The sequence below is a fragment of the Chiloscyllium punctatum genome, chromosome 6, assembly GCF_047496795.1.
Source record: "Chiloscyllium punctatum isolate Juve2018m chromosome 6, sChiPun1.3, whole genome shotgun sequence".
Taxonomy (NCBI): Eukaryota; Metazoa; Chordata; class Chondrichthyes; order Orectolobiformes; family Hemiscylliidae; genus Chiloscyllium; species Chiloscyllium punctatum.
Window position 1 is genome coordinate 52,917,384 of NC_092744.1, and position 21,234 is coordinate 52,938,617.

A 21,234-nucleotide genomic window follows, 5' to 3' on the forward strand; every position below is an offset into this window, starting at 1 on the left:
TCCCAACTCTGATACTCAATGCACTGACCATAAAGGCAAGTACCAAACGCCTTCTTCACTATCCTGTCTACCTGCATTAGTTTCTGGATTAGTGGTGCTGGAAGAGCACAGCAGTTCAGGCAGCATCCAAGGAGCAGTGAAATTGACATTTCGGGCAAAAGCCCTTCATTTTTACCTGCATTAGTTCTCTACGCTAACTTTGTAATGCTTCATTCCTGCTATTAATTTTCAGACATTTCACTGTATAACCAAAAATACAAATAACATCTCTATATTGGCATCAGAGCTTAATCATAAACTATATAAGGAAATTTGTTTTGATTTTTTTTGCATGGCTTTCGATACCTTGTTCCAATTTAAAATGATCTGGATTAACTGTATTGTTTGAATGTCTAACTAAGGGACAGTAGGAAAGAGAATCAGAAAGGGTGTGCACATGCAGCTGATCCAGGTCTCTGTCTCTCCCAAAAGTGAAAGTTTAAACCCCAAGGTGTCTATGTGAAAGTGGACAGATTCTTTGAGATTATAAATCAGCCAGGATACAATAGTCTGGGAAAGTGTTTACACCACAATCAATCTTGTTGGAATAAAGCATAACATTTGCATTTCCCTTGGAGAACCAGAATAAGTGGAGCAAGCAATGTGAAATTTCGAAGATTGCTCAAGAAATCTCAGGCACACAATCAAAAGGGAACCAGTAGAAAACACCACTGGCCTCCTCCTGTTGGCTTTTAATTCTTTCCTGGAGAAACAGAAACATAGTAGCTTCAAATTCCTTCCCAGTTTGCAATCTGTTCTCTTCAGTGCTCTGAGTATTTGGCTTCTTGCAATTGCCATAGAAGGTAAATATGCCCAACTCCCTATCCCTGTTTCAATGAAAACTACAATTAGTTTTGATCCTCCATTTGCAGTGACACGTAAGTTTGGTTACTAAGACATAACTTGTCTATTCTGCAACAAACTGAGAGGGAATGGAGATTAGATCAACGATCTCAAGTTAAAATACTTCAGATCTATAATTTGGTGGAGCAGGTGTGTTTCTAGCCCAGAGTTTATATCAGCTATGGTAGCCATGGAACATGTAATAGTATGCCTCTGGGTCAGAAAGTTATATGTTCAAGTCCCACTTCAGAGATTTCAAACACAAAAATTCAGGCTCATACCCCATCATATTAATGAAGGAATGCTGCATTGGCTGCCTTTCAGTTGATCTATTGGATAGATGCACAATCTGAACTCTTGTGGATATAAAGGATCTCATGGTGCTATTTCATAAAGGAACAGAAGATTTATCTATGGTGCAATGGCCAAAATCAATCCTTTAATCAACATTACGAAAAGCAAATTATATGTTAACCATTATAATACTGTTTTGGGGAGCTTGCTATGTAGAAATTAATTGTTGTGTCCCACATTCAAGCTGTGTTTGCATCTGGTCAACCTTTTTATGATGTCTGAAGTAATGAAAAAGACAAAGAAGTCTGACTTTAATTAAAGCCCCATCCAGAGGCTAAGAGTTAAGAACAGTCTTACAGTGTAGCTGAAAGGCAGCAAGAGTAGTGTCCACCACTGCTCAGGAGAATATCATAGTGACAGAGGGGCTGTTGACTGCAGAGGCAGGCTGTGGGAGAAGACATCTTGGTGTTCTGGCAATGTATCCCAGGGACAAATCCTTTGCCCTTACACCCTGAATACTAACTCATCCACCTGGGAGAAGACCTCAGAACGCATGCTGAGATGAAATACTATGAAGTTCTAAATGTCTTGAGGAATTTACCAGTTAAAAGTATGTTCCTTGATTTAAAAGTTCATTCACTTCAATTTATGTACTCCCACAACTTGATCCCTTAAAATCAAACACCTGACTTCACAGACCTCCTTGAAAGCCTAAGCAAGTGCTTGGTGGTTATCAAACAGTGAGCAGACATGCACTGTACAGAAATAAGGATAGGCTGTGTCTTAGTCATGCAGTAAATGTCATTTAACGATAGCCCTGAGATTTCTGTCAATAGTCAGGGTGAAGTAGCAAACAAATTGTTTTTATAGACTGCAAACAGCTCTTTCAAAACATGAAATGCTATGAAAATTTGGCGGATGCCTTGATAAACTGATGGATCGCTTGGCAGATTTTCAGATGCTTTTACAACTTGACAGTTCCAAAGGGTCTGAAAATGTGTTGCTGGAAAAGCACAGCAGGTCAGGCAGCATCCAAGGAACAGGAGAATCAATGTTTCGGGCATGAGCCCTTCTTCAGGAATCAAAGAAGGGCTCATGCCCGAAACATCGATTCTCCTGTTCCTTGGATGCTGCCTGACCTGCTGTGCTTTTCCAGCAACACATTTTGAGCTCTGATCTCCAGCATCTGCAGTCCTCACTTTCTCCTCCAGTTCCAAAGGGTCTATCCACTTCGTACACACATTTATGCCTTCTCTTAACAAGAGTGGGTTGGGTATGACACTTCCACATTCATACCACTGGTGCCATTTTGATTATGTTGGGAATCTTCATTGTGTTGAAAACATAGGCTTGATTACTTGATTTAGAACAGAGGGCAGGAGAAATGGAGTGTTCAAGCTGTGGAATTTACTTTGAGTTGGTGTCCAAGGCAGAATTATCTTAAATGTTTAAGATTAGGCAAGAAAGGTGTGTGATCGGGACAGACTCATTAGGACATGGGAATGATGCGGATAAATATGAGTTGAACTATTTGCTTATGTGATGGATAACCTATCACAATGAGCCTGTTGGCCCCTTTTTGTGTGCCAACATGCATATAATAGTTTGTGGAATCATCAATTCTTCTAAATTCAGCCAATGCGCACAGTAATATTCAGCACTGAACATGATTCACAGACCTGGCTCTTAAATAGTTGTCCACACTAGAAAAATGGTAATGAAGAAAATGAGGCCAGAGCAACCAATTGTTGCTACCACAAATACAGACTTTCAGCATGTTGTTGCTTTCTGAGCAGAAAACAAGCTACAAGTGATATAGGCATTGTTTGGATGTTGTGAAATAAAGAACTCCTGCTGGTAACAGTCTGAGTGATCGAGGGGTGTGACTAGAAATGGAATATGATGGAGGAGGAGAGTGTGAGAAAAGGACAGAGAGACAATAAGAAAAATAGGGGAAAAGGAAATGAATGATAAAGGAGAAGAAAGGATAACTGATGTAAGAAGAAGAAAAAAATCACGTGAGACAGCATCAACGTGAGAGTAAATGAAAGAAGAGGGCAGATGAAATGAGAGATGGATAGATGAAAGGAGAGTGAGAAATGAATGTGAGAGAAATGGAGTAAGACAATATTATGGGAGGTTCTGAGAAACATGTAGAGAGGGAAAAGGAGAGGAAGATGGTAAGAAAGAAAAGATGGAAATGGGGAAATGAGAACATTTATTGAGTTATCCTGAAGTAGTTGGGAACTAAGCACTTATTTACCATAATGTTGTTTTTAACACAATGGCTTGACAGTATAGTTATCACTGTGTTTTGCTGTAGAAAGGAATGTCTCAAGTTTCCAGGGTGTTAGCTGCAGGGAGAAAGGGTCATTAGTAGTTTTGTGGTATGAAACCATAGAGCCAGAGAAGTGCTACAGCAGAGAATGAGGATGTGTGGCTCATTATGTCTGGGGTAGCTGAATGAGTAGCTATCCATTCCAATTGCTCTTTTTAGTATCACACCATAAACCTTAAAAGTAACAATGCTTCCCCGATTTGAGATTTGGCAGTACCATTTTTACTCCTTGTGAGGACATGTTTACACAATCTTTTACAATCTCACTTTTGAAGGTCTCCCACTGACTTTCATTCAGGTAACTGCAACCAGTCCATCTTTGTCAGATCATCTCTCAGCTTTGCAATGTTTACCTTCCCACAATTTAAAACTTTTACTTCTGTTCTATCTCTGTTCCTTTTCACAATAAGGCTAAACATAACCTTGTTATGATCATTATCTCAAAATGGTGATTGACTTTGACTTCATTCACCTGCCCAGCCTCATTGCCCAACACTATCTCAGAGTTGCTCCCTCACTCACTGGGCTTATTACATGCTGGTTTAAAAAAAAGTTATTCTGCATGTGGCTCAAGAATTGGTGCTTCTGTGCCCTTCACACTGTTTGTATCCCGGTTGATATTTGGACAGGAGACATTCCTAACTATGATTGCCTTATCGTTTTTGCACTCAGAAATTCACCTATTTACTCTTAATCTGAACTCAATCCAAGTTTCACACATTGATATCCATATGTTGAATTAGGCGGCAAAAGAATCTGAGATTCCAAGGCATTTGTTGTAAATTATAGTATAGTACAAACATCAGTTTCCACCTTTCCCTTCTGGATTCTTTTCCTGCCCAGAATTTGGGGAACAGCTTGGCATTTTTTTAATTAGAAAAAACAAACAATAAAAACTGCCCCTAAAACAATATCCAAAACAAAAAAAAACTAAAAGGGAGAAACTAAGAGAGTACTAAATCCGGAAAATGTTGGAAGGAGGAAATGAATCACCCCAGCCCCTACTGCAGCCATCTATTCAAAAAAGCTTTAAGGCTTAGCAAGTAAGATAGAGTCAGGGGAGTCTTGTACTACCTGCCTGACTTTAAAACATTTTTAAAATAATACAAACGGTAGAATAACTTATCAACAATTAACTTTTTATCCTGTACTATCGTAAAAGCCAACCACACAAGGCTAAAAACTATCGAGAAAGAAAGGAACACCTCCTCATGCCTCCCACATTACACTCTGGACAATCAAAGGAAAAGTTCACTGCAGATCTGATATGTTCCTGACTAATCTAAGGGTTCAAGTTTCAGTTTCTGGTCTGTTTCAGGATATTGCACATTTTGCTGTAAATTTGAGCTAACACCATTGGACCATAATCACATCAAAATAATACCCTTAATGTCTTAAATTGGTAAATTTTATAAATACAAAAGGAACATATGACAACTAAGAGCCCTAACATTTAGGACTTAGATCAGGAGAAATTCCTTCTCTGAAAAGATTGTAAATTGTTTGAATTCTCTACTCTAAGGACATGTGAATATGCAATAAATATAGTTAATCCTATGATACACAGATCTTTCGTCTCTCAAAGAATCAAAGGATATGGGGATTTACCAGACAAGAGGGTGGGAAGGTGAAGTTGAATCCATAGATCAACAATAAATGTGGTAAATGGTGCAGCAAGCTTAACAGGCTGTACAATGTTTCAAACTGTTTTGCACTTATTGGAGATAACATTGAGGAAATTATCATCTTTTCCTCCAGTGTCACATGTCTATTCAAACAATTTTCTCAACTAGGTCTTAAATACTCAATATTTGTTATGAATGAAAAAGCTATTTGAGACAAGAGCATTCTAATAAAAAAGCTTAAGCCATCTCACACATTCTGAAGTGCTGACTTTCAAATGGAAAGGATCAGAAAAACTTTGGGTATTTTAGTAATAATAAAGCTGCATCATACATTTCTCTTTCACAATCTGTACCTTAATGTAGATTATTCAATTTTATTTTAAAGAGTTGAAGAAAGAAGTGACTATCAAAAGGCAAGGAAGAAGTCTGAAAATGAGGAGAAAGAAAATGTAACCCATCCGAGGAAAAACAGAAGTGCCTATCGCTGGAAACTTATCCATAAAAACATTTCAAAAAGTCTTAAAAAGAATGACGAAGCATGTGATATGACTACTTTGTAAATTTTGATCAGTGTAACACTACAGGTATTGGTTTTCAGAACCACATAATTACTTTTCTGAACATAATGAAGCCAGGCTTACAAGACCAATATCCTGTTAGGAAATGGGCAGTTCTTCCTCAGGTGTAATCACTAGCATTCAAAAAGATATTTAAAATTTTAGTGAAGCTGAATTTCAACAGATCCGTTAAAATTCTAAATGTTCTTGAATGTGATATAACCAATGCTACAACTTAGACACCTCAAGATGGATGTTGCTAGATATTATATTGTTTGTACATTAAGATTGGATAGCCGCTTTAATAGATATCCTAAATCAATATTAACAAATGTAACTAGAAAATCTATTGTCATTTGCAAAGTATAGTATTGCAAAGTGGGACCTGATATAAATTGACTGCAGTAGAAATATTTCAAAGAAATAAGACTACAATAATACAAAGAGTCAGATTTAAAATGAGACTATGTGGGCCTTTGTGCATTTATAAATTATAGCGGTTTTGTTGTAACAGTTTTTAGATCACATCTTTAAACTCATATGATAAAACAGCTTTCAGTATGAAGTTACTATCACACAGTTTCTAAATGATCTGTGAAATGTAATACAGGATGTTACTGAACACAGAACAAGAATGGAAGTTTTTTTTTATATAAAATGTAAGTAAATGGAAAATTATAATCTTATACAGTATTTAACATAAGGTACAAATGCTACTGTATTCGAAGGGGTAACACTGCTGCTGACTATTGTAACACTATGTACCAAAATAAACCTCAAACAAGATTTTACTGAAAGAATTGACAAACATACAGTGACTCTGTATTAATAATAAGTTGCAGAAAGTCCAAACAGAAAATGTACATGCAGTTTGAAAGCTGCAAAGTAAAATGTTATGTTCAACCATTTAGAAGTTTGAATACAGTAAGCATTGACACGACTCACGAATAAGACAATTATTATACATCTGTTTCATTCTAAGTGCTAAAATGTTCTTCAATCTGATTAAACCTACAGTATGACTTGCACAACTGAGCAATGGGCATTGGGAGTAATTCAGGTAGGCTATGACCATTCTAAATATACTGAAATTCTGTGGCTGCTTTTCTGAACAGTGCATTCTTTTCCGAGGTCAGTAAAATGAAGCAGGGCAAATTTTGATGCCTTGCAGGAATTGCTACCACAATTGCAAACTCACAATTTAAAAACAAACTTAATTCAAGTTAGTTTGCTTCTCTCATCCAATGACTTTTTTGTCACTTTGGTTGTCAAAGTATGGATATTAATTATGTAGCTCATGAAAATAAATGCCTGTGGAACTGCTCCATAAAGTTGCAACTGGTTTGTGAACGTCAAAGACTTCTAACAGGCTCAATACTCCTCATATATGATACAGAGTAAAGGCAACACCAGACTTCAAATCCAGTTCTTAAAATAGCACTCTTCCCTTTCAATGTAACTTTTTTCCCTTTACATCCCCCAACTATCACTAGATCCTTAACTGACATTGCAAAAAGTGTGATGCTGGGAAAGGTCAGGCAGCATTCGAGGAGCGGAAGAGTCAATGTTTCAAACATAAATTGTTCGTCAGGAATGAGGGGGTGTTTCAAGAGGGCTGAGACATAAATGGGAGACGGGTGGGGGTGGGTGGGAATGTGATAGATAGATGAAGGTGGGAGTGAAGGTGATAGGTCGCAGAGGAGGGTCGAGCGGATAAGTGGGAAGGAAGATGGACAGGGAGAACAGTTCAAGAGGGCAGTGCTGAGTTGGAAGTTGGAAAAGGTGGGGGGAGGGGAGATGAGGAAACTGGCAAAATCCACATTGATCCGGTGCAGTTGAAGGGACCAGAGACGGAAGATGAGGCATTCTTTCTCCAGGCGTAAGATGGTTAGGGTTTGGTGGTGGAGGAGGCCCAGGACATGCATGCCCTTGGCGGTTTGGCAAGGGCAGTTAAAGTACTCGTCCACAGGGCAGTGAGGTTGTTTAGTGCATGTGTCCTAAAGATGTTCTCTGAAATGTTCCACAAGTTGGCTTCCATTCTCTCCAATGTAGTGGAGACCAAATCAAGAGCAATGGACACAGTAGATAATGTGTGTGGCAGTAGAGGTAAATCTCTGTCATATGTGGAAGGCTTCATTGGGGCCTTGGATGAAGGTGAGGTAGGGAGTGTTGGTGCAGGTTTTGCATTTCTTGTGGCAGGAGATGGTGCCAGGAGTGGAGGGTGGGGTTGTGGGCCTAATAAGGGAGTTACAGAGGGAATGGTGTCTCCAGAATACAGATAAGGGTGGGGAGGGAAATATATCCCTGGTGGTGGGGTCTGATTGTGAATGGCGCAAATGGCAGAGGTGATGCAATTTATCAAGAGGTTAGTGGAGTGGAAGGTGAGGACCAAGGTGTTCTATCCTTGTAATTGGAGCGGTGGGGTTCAAGGGCGGAGATGTGGGAAGTGGATGAGATGTGCTGGAGGGCATCATTGACCACATGGGAAGGAAAATTGTGGTCTTTGAATAAGGAGGCCATCTGCAATGTTCACTGGTGGAATTGGTCCTCCTGGGAGCAGATGTGATGGAGGTGGAGGAATTGGGAATAAGGGATGACATTTTTACAGGAGGCAGGGTGGGAAGAGGTGTAGTCCAGGTAGCTGTGGGAGTTGGTGGGTTTGTAGTAAATGTCCCTGTTGAGTCAGTTGCCGAAAATGGAGATAGGTCCAGGAAGGGGAGGGAGGTGACTGAGATGGCCCAGGTGAATTTGAGGTAAGGGGGAAGGTGTTCATGAAGTTGATGAAATGCTCAACCTCCTCATTGGAGTACAAGGTGGCGCCAATACAGTAATCAATGTAGTAGAGGAAAAGGTGGGGAATGGTACCGGTGTAGTTGCGGAAGATGGACTATTCCATGTATCCGACTAAGAGGCAGTGACATCAAACTTTTCTTCAGCAGCTTCCTCCTCCATGCTTTATTTTCCCACCAAGACCCCTGTCCACCCTCCAAGGACCCCTTCTCCCACCTCCAACACACTCATCCACTTGGACATTTCATGCTGGTCTGTTACCTGCCCTTGATCTCTTTATTTCCAACTGCCGCCGTGACAGTGATCACCTCAACCTGTCCAACCTCTCACCCTTGCAATGCACAGCCCTTCATTCCCTCCACTCCAACTCCAACCTCACCAAACCAGCAAACAAGGGGGGGGGGGGGTGCAGTGGTAGTTTGGTGCACCGACCTCTACACCACTGAAGCCAGGTGCCAACTCGCAGACACCACCTCCTACTGTCCCCTCAACTACGACCTCACCTGCCATTACCAAACCATCATCTCCCAGACCATCCACAACCTCATCACCTCAGTGGATCTCCCACCAACAGCCTCCAATCTCATAGCCTGGGAACCTGTACCGCCCGGTTCTACATCCTACCCAAATCCACAAACCTGACTGCCTCAGTCAACCCATTGTCTCAGCCTCTTCCTGGCCCACCGAACTGATCTCTGCATATCGTGACACCACCCTGTCCCACTTGGTCCAGAAACATACATTCGGGACACCACTCACACCCTCCATCTCCTCCATGACTTTTGTTTCCCCGGCCCCCAATGCATCATCTTCACTATGGACATCCAGCCACTCTACATGCCCATCCGCAATGATGAAGGTCTTCAAGCCCTCAATTTTTTCCTCTCCTGCTGACCCAACCAGTACCCTTCCAATGACCACTCATCCGACTGGCTGAACTGGACTTCACACTCAACAATGTTTCCTTCAAATCCTCCCACTTCCTCCAGACTAAAGGGGCAGCCATGGGCACCTTCATGGTTCCCAGCTATGCCTGCCTCTTCATCAGATACGTGAAACAGTCTATTTTCTGAAGCTACATCAGCACCATTCTACTCTTTTCCTCCGCTACTTCGATGACTGTATTAGTGCCACCTCGTGCTCCCAAGAGGAGTTTGCACAGTTTATCATCTTCACGAATACCTTCCACCCTGACCTCCAATTCACCTGGACCATCTCGGACACCTCCCTCCCCTTCCTGGACCTCTCCATCTCCATCTCTGGTGACCAACTAGACACCGACATTTACTACAAACCTACCGACTCCACAGCTACCTGGACTACACTTCCTCCCAACCTGCCTCCTGTAAAAATGGTATCCATCTGTGCCCAGGAGGACCTGTTCCACCATAGAACATCCCAGGCAACTACCTTCTTCAAAGACTGCATAATCCCCTCCCACGTGGTTGACGATGCCCTCTAGCGCATCTCATCCACTTCCTCCTCCTCCGTCCTTGAATCCCACCCCTCCAATCGCAACAAGGAGAGAGGAGAGAGGTTCTCCACCCCCCCCCCCCACCCCACCCCCAAACCAGCCCTCACCTTCCACCCTACCAACCTCAGGATATATTGCATCATTCTCTGCCATTCCTACCACTTACAAACAGCTCAGGGATATATTTCCCTCCACACCCCTACCTGCATTCTGGAGAGACTATTCCCTCCCTTGTTAGGCCCACGGCCCCCATCAACCCACCCTCCACTCCCGGCACTTTCCCCAGCCACTGCAAAGACTGCAAAATCTGCACCCATACCTCCGCCCCCCCCCCTCACCTTCATCCAAGGCCCCAAAGGATCCTTCCATATCTGACAGAGATTCACCTGCACTTCCACACACATTATCTACTGTGTCCGTTGCTCCTGATATGGTCTCCTCTACACTGGGGAGACAGGACACCAACTTACCGAACATTTCAGAGAACATCTCTGGGACACAAGCACTAAACAACCTCACCGCCCTGTGGCTGAATACCTTAACTCCCCTTCCCACTTCACCAAGGGCATGCAAGTCCTGGGCCTCCTGCACCGCCAAACCCTAACCATCTGATGCCTGGAGGAAGAATGCCTCATCTTCCACCTTGGGAAACTCCAACCACATGGGATCAATGTGGAATTTACCAGTTTCATCTCCCGTCCCCCACCTTATTCCAGATCCAACCCTCTAACAGACACCGCCCTCTTGAACTGTCCTACCTGTCCATCTTCCTTCCCATCTATCTACTCGACCCTCCTCTTCAACCTATCATCTTCACCCCTACCTTCATCTAACCATCACATTCCCAGCTACCTTCCCCATAGCCCCAGCCCCCTCCCATTTATCTCTCAGCCCCCTTGGACCACCCTCTCATTCCTAATGAAGAGCTTATGCTCAAAATATCGACTCTCCTGCTGCTCAGATGCTGCCTGACTGGCTGTGCTTTTCCAGTACCACACTCTTCAGTATTTTTTAGTAATGTCCAGCTTAATTAGTAACTGCCGAGACTACCCTAAATTATATCATTAAACTATAGGCCAGTGAGCCTGACCTCAGTGGTGGGCAAGTTGTTGGAGGGAATCCTGAGGGACAGGATGTGCATGTATTTGGAAAGGCAAGGACTGATTAGGGATAGTCAACATGGCTTTGTGCGTGGGAAATCATGTCTCACAAATTTGACTGAACTTTTTGAAGAAGTAACAAAGAAGATTGATGAGGGCAGAGCAGTAGATGTGACCTATATGGACTTCAGTAAGGCATTCGACAAGGTTCCCCACGGGAGACTGTTTAGCAAGGTTAGATCTCATGGAATACAGAGAGAACTAGCCATTTGGATACAGAACTGGCTCAAAGGTAGAAGACAGAGGGTGGTGGTGGAGGGTTGTTTTTCAGACTGGAGGTCTGTGACCAGTGGAGTGCCACAAGGATTGGTGCTGGGTCCTCTACTTTTTGTCATTTACATAAATGATTTGGATGCGAGCATAAGAGGTACAGTTAGTAAGTTTGCAGATGACACCAAAATTGGAGGTGTAGTGGACAGCGAAGAATGTTACCTCAGATTACAACAGGATCTGGGCCAGATGGGCTAATGGGCTGAGAAGTGGCAGATGGAGTTTAATTCAGATAAATGCGAGGTGCTGCATTTTGGGAAAGCAAATCTTATCAGGACTTATACACTTAATGGTAAGGTCCTAGGGAGTGTTGCTGAACAAAGAGACCTTGGAGTGCAGGTTTATAGCTCCTTGAAAGTGGAGTCGCAGGTAGATACGATAGTGAAGAAGGCGTTTGTTATGCTTTCCTTTATTAGTCAGAGTATTGAGTACAGGTCTTGGGAGGTCATGTTGCGGCTGTACAGAACATTGGTTAGGCCACTGTTGGAATATTACATGCAATTCTGGTCTCCTTCCTATCGGAAAGATGTGAAACTTGAAAGGGTTCAGAAAAGATTTATTAGGATGTTGCCAGGGTTGGAGGATTTGAGCTACAGGGAGAGGCTGAATAGGCTGGGGCTGTTTTCCCTGGAGCGTTGGAGGCTGAGGGGTGACCTTATAGAGGTTTACAAAATTATGAGGGGCATGGATAGGATAAATAGACAGTCTTTTCCCTGGGGTCGGTGAGTCCAGAACTAGTGGGCATAGGTTTAGGATGAGAGGAGAGAGATATAAAAGAGACCTAAGGGGCAATTTTTTCACGCAGAGGGTGGTATGTGTATGGAATGAGCTGCCAGAGAGTGTGGTGGAAGCTGGTACAATTGCAACATTTAAGAGGCATTTGGATGGGTATATGAATAGGAAGGGTTTGGAGGGATATGGGCTGGGTGCTGGCAGGTGGGACTAGATTGGGTTGGAATATCTGGTCGGCATGGACAGGTTGGACCGAAGGGTCTGTTTCCATGCTGTACATCTCTATGACTCTGTGAATCATCAGTAAGAAGATTTTAATCCTATCAATCTGGGTTGGATTTTCCCAGGTCCCAGAAATCAAAAGTAAATGCAGCACCTTGTTCCACCAGATTTAGCTTTTCTTTATCATTTTCCATCTTATGTATTTTTTTAGGCCTCTCTCACGTGCCTTCTTTCAGCCTAATTAATTCTACCCGAGCCTTAGAGCTCAATCGCTTGGCAGCATGGATCAGCATACTCTGTACTGCATTTACATTACTGGGGACCACCATTTCTGCAGAGCATGTAGAATGCTCTATCTTGAAGAGACAGTCAACATTGTAGTCCATTCCCCCCACCACCATATTACAAATTCAAAATAAAACTAGACGATTCATCTAGCCTTTCACCCTATGTCATTCCAGTAAAAATGTCTATTTTCTTGGATGTGTGAGAACTGATATTCTTTCCCCAAAGAACGTAAAATAGAAACAGTGTGGTACAGATCCAAGAGTATTGGGATTTCCTGTCCAGGTCTGTTACTGTGATATGGATGCACCCTACCTTCTAGCAGTATATAGGGAGAGTAAAACGATAGTGGGGGTGTTTTAAATACTGTTAGAGATATGAGAGTTTTGCAGGTCTCTGTAAACAGGACCTTCTGGAGTAAAAATGAACAAAAACACACTTTACAGATGCTGCCTATAATCCCTCCTATCACCTGGGGTCTGGAAGCAATACATAAATATGCTGTTATGGACTTTCAATCCTCCATCCAAAAAGGACAATGAGCTGAGGAGTTATGAATATCTTCAACCATTAATAAAACAACAAGGAAGTAGCATCTACTGCAATCGCAATTCCATTATCTGCCTAACTCCAACACACTCCTCAAACCACAGAAATTAAACATTGATGGAAAAGAAACAGAGACATAGTAAAATAGTCTCCATACCTTTAACATTTACATCTGAGACATAGCTATTTGCTGGGATCATCATCTCAGCAGCCTAGGATTGATGCTATTTACTCATCATTTAATTATAATGTCCACTTTTTATAGCTTCGAAACTAATTCTTTACTGGATCAACATTCCATTTTTTTATTAGATGTATTAACCAACAGGACAAATCATCGCTCTTTTTGTTAGAAGTCTGTCCCACATTCTTCTGCTTCTGTGTATATTTAAATTTGTTCTCTTGAATGTAGAAGAACTTATGTAAAAGTAAATTCAAGATGAATAAATGTCAGAAATCTTAACCATATTGTTAAGTTGTTAATCAGGTTGGCCACATAGTCAAATGAGAAACACAATTGTTCTGGATATAATTTGCCAGAACAACATGTTAGAAAATTGCTTTGTAAACCTCAGTCCCATCAACCACTAGTTGCTGAATACAAATCTAATAACTATCCACTTCCTTACTATTAATAATATTAGCTGGATGTACAGCAAGTCAATGAGTGTGATAGTCCCAAGCACTGGGATGCATATTAAAGGAAACTGGTAAATGAATTTAACGATTACAATGCTGCTTTGAATAGTGATTATCATCACAATCAAGAGACAAAAAAAACTGAATTCTGGCAGGTGTTACAATGCTAATCAGCTCTTCATTTAAAGCAATTCACAGCTACCAACAACTAATGAATAACACATCACCCTCACCAAAGTTAATCCCAGTACACAGCATGCATATCGGCTTCTTCATCACACTGGAGAAACATCTTACTAACATCATCACATTTGTGACGAGTGAGCCAAAGCCTTTGAGTGTGCTATTTCACTGTTTCTACGAAGTGTAACAAAAAAAACTTGACTTTTATTAGCACCTTTGAGATAGTAATTTATTTTAAGATTTATATTTTAAAAACATTATCAATCAAAATTTCACACAAGGAAATGGTGATCAAAAGCTTAGTCAAAGACCCCAAAAAAGCTTCAGTTGTTAACAGCAAGCATATGTGAAAATTGCACATCTGCTCCATAATGGATAACATAATAAAGTTTGAGTTCCACTCAATGATGGAAGTAATATTTTTAAAATTGCACTATCTCTGGTAGATTGAATATTTTGAGTTGTTCTTTTAAAGAAAAATGGCCAACCATGGAGAACAGTTGTCAACAAGATCTATATTTTCTTCACCAAGAACAACAGCTTCACTGTGTACAGGTTCACTCCGATATAAAATCCAATAGCTTAAAATTTATCATAAAAGAAGGTAATAGGTTCCATAGGAAACAGAGGTTTTAGCACGATCTCTACCTCTGTTGAATTTCTCACTTTGCTTGGTTAACATTAAGTAAGTTCACAATGAATCTGCAGAGCATTGAAAAATACTTAAGAGTCATAGAGACATACAGCACAGAAATAGTCCATGCCAACCAGATTCCATAAATTAATCTAGTTCCATTTGCTAGCATTTGGCTCATATCACTCTAAACCCTTTCTAATCATAATCATCCAGATGTCTTTTAAATGTTGTAATTGTACCTGCCTCCTCCATGTCCTCGGACAGCTCATTCCATACATGTACGAACCCCTGCATGAAAAGGTTACCCCTTAGGTCCCCTCTAAATCTTTCCCTTCTCACCTTAAACCTATGCAGCCCAGTTTTGGACTTCCCCACTCCAGTGAAAAGAGCTTGTCTATTTAACCTATCCATGCCCCTCATGATTTTATAAACCTCAGCCTCCGACACTCCAGGGAAATTGGCCTATTCCGTCTCTCCATATAGCGCAAACTCACTAACCCTGGCAACACCCTTGTAAATCTTTTCTAAACCTCATTCAAGTTCCACAACATTCTTTCTGTAGCAAGGAGATCAGAATTGCACACAATATTCCAGAGGTTTAGCAAGTGAGCGACAAATCTTCTCAAAACTTGCTAACGTACTGTACAGTTGAAACATGAACTCCCAACTCCTATACATAATGCACTGACTAATAAAGGCAAACATATCAAACGCCATCTTCATGATCCTATCTGCATGCATGTCCACTTTCAAGGAACTATGAACCTGCACTCCAAGGTCTCTTTGTTCAGCAACATTCCTCAGGACTTTACAATTAAGTGTATAAGTCCCGCCCTGGTTTGCTTTTCCAAAATACAGCACCTTGCATTTATCTAAACTAAATTCCATCTGCCACTTGTAAATAATTTTCAAACACTATCACAGACTAAGTGTTATTACTTAACTGTAAAAATAGTAGAAAATACACTGTAACCAGGAACACACAGGCACCAAGTTTTGCCTTGTATTTACAGTAATGATTACATATATAACAATACAAATTTAATACTTAGCATTTATTAAATGGTAAATGTAGACATCATAACGCTGAAAGAGAATGAGGCATTCAATGTATTGTAAAACTTTCTCTTCCAAAAGGACTCTTTACTTGTAACCAAAAACACATAATGTGCTTTGTAAAAGGTAACTATGAAACTGCAAGTTAAATCTCATGGACATCACCAAACCATTGATCTAAAACTAATTGAACATTTACAAGGGATTACATTGTTGGATTGTGTTGTGTTTGTTGCCAGTTCATCATCCAACAAAGGAAAGGAACAAACTATTGTTGATGGTCTGCCCTGTGACGAACCAAAATACAAAGATTTTTGTGATGAGCCAACACAATGATTTTTTTTATTTTGACATATTCCTTTACACATAACAATTGCTTATTAGATGAGATCCGAGCAATTATGTTTAATTTTGTACACTCAATGCAACTTAACTTTTACTTTTGCAGTACCTCTCTATGAAAGGCCAATTGGATGTTGTCCAATATCTACAAAATGGTTCATTTTTAGTCCTGGCTTCTGGTGGCATTTCAATTAAAATTGCCAACACTCCCAGATTGACTGGGCATTCTCTGCTGATATAGCAGCCAAGGAGAGAAATACACTGCATGGTATTGCATGCAACTGCATACCTCCACTGTCTATCTTTGTACTGCTAGACTTCGCCAGCCGACCTGCTTATCGTGTTAAAAAGCACTCTGAAATTCTCTCAGTGTATCCCAGCCTATCACCATAAAACCTATCTGAAATGCAGTTTGCTGCACTTTTTGTGAAATTAAGACATAAAACAGTAAAATTCCTCATTCTGTTTTCTGAAAATTTCAAAGCTCTGTCTTTCTGCCAGCAGTATGCGACTATCAGGTGAACATAAACAGTAAATTACACAGTGAGGTGATAGAAGTCTAAGGAATCCTCTCGGTAAGTGTTCTTTCGCATTGCAGAATTGCTAACAGCAACTTGCATTTATATGGTGTTTTTAGTATAGAAAAGCATTCCAATGCCCTTGAAAAGAATTAGAATTAGAATTTATTTATTGTCATACGTATTTTTACAATAAAAATACAATGAAAAGCGTTCTAAGTCACTCTACCATGGCACCTATAATGACAGAAGTCATGATAATATCACAAGCTACAAAATCAAGCAAATACAAGACAAAGTTCAACAAAGTCCATTTCAAGGCTCCTGGTCTCAAAGAAAGCAGATCCACGAAGAGGACAACATGACAGGAATGCTGTTAAACAAAACAGTGCCATATAAGGAGAAATTAGGACAGGTGATGGACAGCTCCATCAAAAACGTAGGTTTTAAGGATCAGCTTAAAAGAGAACAAGAAGTTTAAGGACGGAATTCCAGAATCAGACATTGAGCGATTAAAATAAGGGCTGCTCAAGATACCACAGAATTGAAAGGGCATAGATAGTTTGGTGGATACATTGGAATATTTGAATAGTTTTAAATAATGCTTAACTGATGTAACCTTCTGCAATTCTCTGTTTATTTACAGTCTGTAGATATTTTAAACATATTGAAGTAATACAAAAAAGTCAGCAATTTAGGAACAAAGCTACATTCATTATTGTTAAATCATGATGTATGATATTCCAAGTGGCAATATCATTTAATCCCTCCTGCCTACCACATGACCATTGCCTCTTTCCCTGCCATTGTACCAGCTTAAAGCCAACCATCTATCTAATATTTTCCACTTCTGATGGAAGTTCACCAATTGGAACCTGAACTCTTTCTGTCTTCATGGGTTTGTCAGGCTGAATATTTCCAAAATTCTCAGCTTTTTGCATTTGTTTCAAATTTCCAGCATCCAGAGTATTTTGCTTATCAATGGAGATAATCTTTTTGGAGGAAAGAACAATGGGGTGGAATTTGTAAGTCTGTCAGAAATTGTGATTTTCTCTCCACTAATAGTAATGGCTTCAGCTCAAACAGAATAGCCAGGAATAAGAGGATTTATACTGTTAATCAGGCAAGATTATTGCACTTAGTTCACATCTCTATCCTTTGACTTCTGTCCCATTCTCCCCATCACTTCCCTCTCTCCCCAATGCCTCAGCCACCTCATCTGCCTCCATGCTACCTAAAGCTTTACAGCAGTGCTTCCCAACCTTCTCCCACTGTGACCCCATTTCCACTTTGAAACTTGTCATGACCCCTCACAGAAATAAGTTGAAGGTGAGAGGAGAAAGATTTAAAAGGACTTAAGGGACAACATTTTCACACAGAGGGTGATGCGTGTATGGAATGAACTGTCAGAAGAAGTGGTGGAGACCGGCACAATTACAACATTGAAAAGGCATCTGATGGGTATATGAATTGAAAGGGTTTAGAGGGATAGGGACCAAATGCTGGCAAATGGAACTAGATTAATTTAAGATATCTGGTTGGCATGGACAAGTTGGATTGAAAGGTCTGTTTCTGTGCTATATATCTCTATGACTCTAAACATGAAACTGAGCGGGCAGGATGGGACGATGTGGGAATGGACACTGAGTACAGGTGCCTCTTGGCAAAGGAGCAAGCTATTAGAAATTAGTTATAGTTCCTTGGTAGCCATTGCTGGCTCAGAGTTTGTGGCTCCAGAGTATCAGGGGTTCTCATGGGGGTTCCAATCCCTACTTTGGGATACCCTGCTATACAGTCGCTGTTGTCTTACTTTGATGACCACTGTCTGGGACCACCTCACAGCTGATTCCACCCCATCGGATGACTAGGAAATCTCTTTAGAGTAGGAATTCCAACTGTTTCCCACCAGCCTGTGTCATCCTGATAACAGATAAAACAGAATATTGACAATCCTGGAACAACAAACATGTGTAGAAAATACTAGAAACAATTAGCATGTCAGCTGCCAGTTATAAAGAAAAGACAACTACAATTGTAAGCGTTAGCTGGCTTTCTTCACAACATGAGGATATTACAGATTAACTGCTTATAGGACCAAAAAGCAGGGGCAAAACCACCAATATGAGTAAAGACAAAAAATAAACTGTTAAGTGTTCAGATGGAAATCAGGAAGTGGTTGATTATTAGAACTGGTATCTGTGTAACAATAGTGCCATGATGAGAGAAGAAAGAGAAAGAAGAGATGTATGCATGTTCCAGAAACAGGCTCTTAACATTGGATTGCAGGGATAGGGACAGGAAGGGTGATAACTTTGCAAAGGCAAGCAGCCTCAAGTAGCGCAGGATTATAATAGAAGTCAAAGATAAATCTAGACTTTACACACCTCAGGGACTGAATTTTTAATAGGTTGGGAACTGGGCTAGAAGTAGATGGATGTGCAATTTGGTGTTGATATTGGGTCTGTGCTGTTTGCCCATGACAACCTCGACACAGACCTATTACAATGTTCCAACTCTGGTACTAACTGGGATTTTCATCAAGTCCAGGTCAGTATAATGGGCTCAAGGTGGGAAGGGAGGGCATGGTAGATCAAATGAGTACGACTCCCTGCTTCATTTAGACCCATTGTGGGATTGATTCCAGAGCTCTGGCCACTGACCTTGCCCTGGTGTGAGATCACTTGTCACAAGGTACTCCTTGTCCCTCACTTGCTGTGGGGCTGCTTATCTCCAAGAGTTGGAGGGTTTACCTTTGGCTGTTAAGCACTCAGAGTCCAGGGATGGCTCACTGCTCTGTGGCTGAAGCCTTCACAGACGAAGGGTGTGTGTAAAATATACTAAGAAAAGTTGATACCCAAAACTAGCCCGCTATTCATAATCTCTTATGGAAAACCTTTTAGAAACCATAAAACTTGTCATGTAATGACCGTCATGTGTCCAAACAAGCAGGATACACTTAGCCAGTAGCCATCAGCTAACAATAGCTGTAACCTACTGACTCCCGTAGCTACCTTGCCTACACTTGCTGATGCCCTATATCCTTGAAGGCATTCATTCCACATTTTCATTTCCACTGTTTCTATTGCATCTATTTATGTCAAATGAGGATTCCGCATTATCCCAATGCAGCCTCTGTCACATTGTAACTGTGTCTGCTACATTTCCCATATTATTGCAGCCATCCCTTCCTCTTTCTCCCACAATCATGATCAGGTTTTCTGTTTCTCACCTTCCATCCCATGAGGCTCCACATTTAATGGGTCATTTTCCGGCATCTCCCACACCTCCAGCATAATCCGACCACCAAATACATCTGCCTGTTGTCTCCCCTCTCACACTGGTTTACTCCTCTATTACTTCCAACACCCTTTTTCCATTTTTCCATGCAAATGTAAGAGATTTAATTCTTGCTTTTTATCTCGTCGCTGACCAACACCCAAAACGCTCCTTCTCGGTGAAGCAGAAACGATTGTACTATTATCAATGTAGTAATGTGGCCTAAACTGCACTGGGGAGACAAAACACAGACTGAGTCATTTGCAGAACACCTCTGTGCTGTCTAAAAACATGATCCCAAACTTCAGGGGACCTTTTATTTTCATTTTGCATCTTGCACTCATATTGACATTCCCCTCCTCAGCTGACCACACTGTTCCAGTGAGGTGCAATTCAAGAAAGATTTGTGATTATGCAAATAAATTTTAGTGATCATTTGAAATGAGCCAGAATAATATCAAGAATCTGGTCAGGTCTCCTTTACATTCAGGAGACAGGATGCCAACTTGTGGAATGTTTCAGAGGACATTTCTGGGACACATGCATTAAACAACCCTACCATCCTGTGACTGACCACTTCAACTCCTCCTCTCACTCCGCAAAGACATGCAAGTCCTGGGCTGCCTCCACCTCCAAATCCCAGCCACCTGAGGACCGGAGGACGTACACCTCATCTTCTGCCTTGGGACCTCATGGAATCAATGTGGATTTCACCAGTTTCCTCATCTCCCCTCGCCTCACCTTATCCCAGATCCAACTCTCCAATTCAGCACCACCCCCTAGAACTGACCTCCCTGTCCATCTTCTTTCACCCCTATTAGCTCCATCTTACGCTCCAACCTATCACCATCACCCTCCCCATCTACATATTGCATTCCTAGCCACCTTATCACCAGCACAACCCCCCTCCCATTTATCTCTCAGCTCCCTTGGGCTCCCTCCATATTCCTGATGAAGAGCTCAAAACATCGACTTTCCTGCTTCTCAGATGCTGCCTGACCTGCTGTGCCAAACATTTGACCATAATACCAAGAATGTTGGGTACAATTTTTGAATTGTGCCCCAATGAATATATGGCATTCTATCATATACAATATTTAAAAACTAATGGTTTAATAATTTACTGGATAACACACATACAGCAATAAGGTCAATACATGTAGGAAATAAAGGTAAAGTAAATTGAAAAAAGAATGGACAAAGTAGAATACAAACAGGAGAGACCGCTAGAAAAGACTGAGATAAAATGTAAAATACCTGAAGGTAATGATCCAGGATTTCCCAAGTTGTACTTTCACAGAAATTATGCTGAACGTTGAATTGTTTATGCAACAGACTTGCTTAGAGGAGCTACATTTGCTATCACACATACTTGCTAATAATGCAAAATTAGAGAAAAAAAGAA

At 41.0% G+C, this 21,234-nt stretch overlaps 1 protein-coding gene and 1 long non-coding RNA gene across 2 annotated transcripts in view; one reads left to right on the forward strand and one right to left on the reverse strand.

Moving 5' to 3' along the window:
* The window catches only part of LOC140478966 (transient receptor potential cation channel subfamily V member 6-like), a 124,587-nt gene extending 117,886 nt beyond the window's left edge, over nucleotides 1–6,701 (forward strand). Inside the window, exon 15 of the mRNA XM_072572673.1 lies at nucleotides 5,525–6,701. Within this exon, the coding sequence (XP_072428774.1) occupies nucleotides 5,525–5,699 (175 nt within the window). The 3' untranslated portion in view covers nucleotides 5,700–6,701. The remainder of the gene's footprint in view (nucleotides 1–5,524) is intronic.
* Nucleotides 1–21,234, reverse strand: part of LOC140478968 (uncharacterized) — a 51,453-nt gene that overhangs the window by 15,050 nt on the left and 15,169 nt on the right. The window lies entirely within an intron of this gene.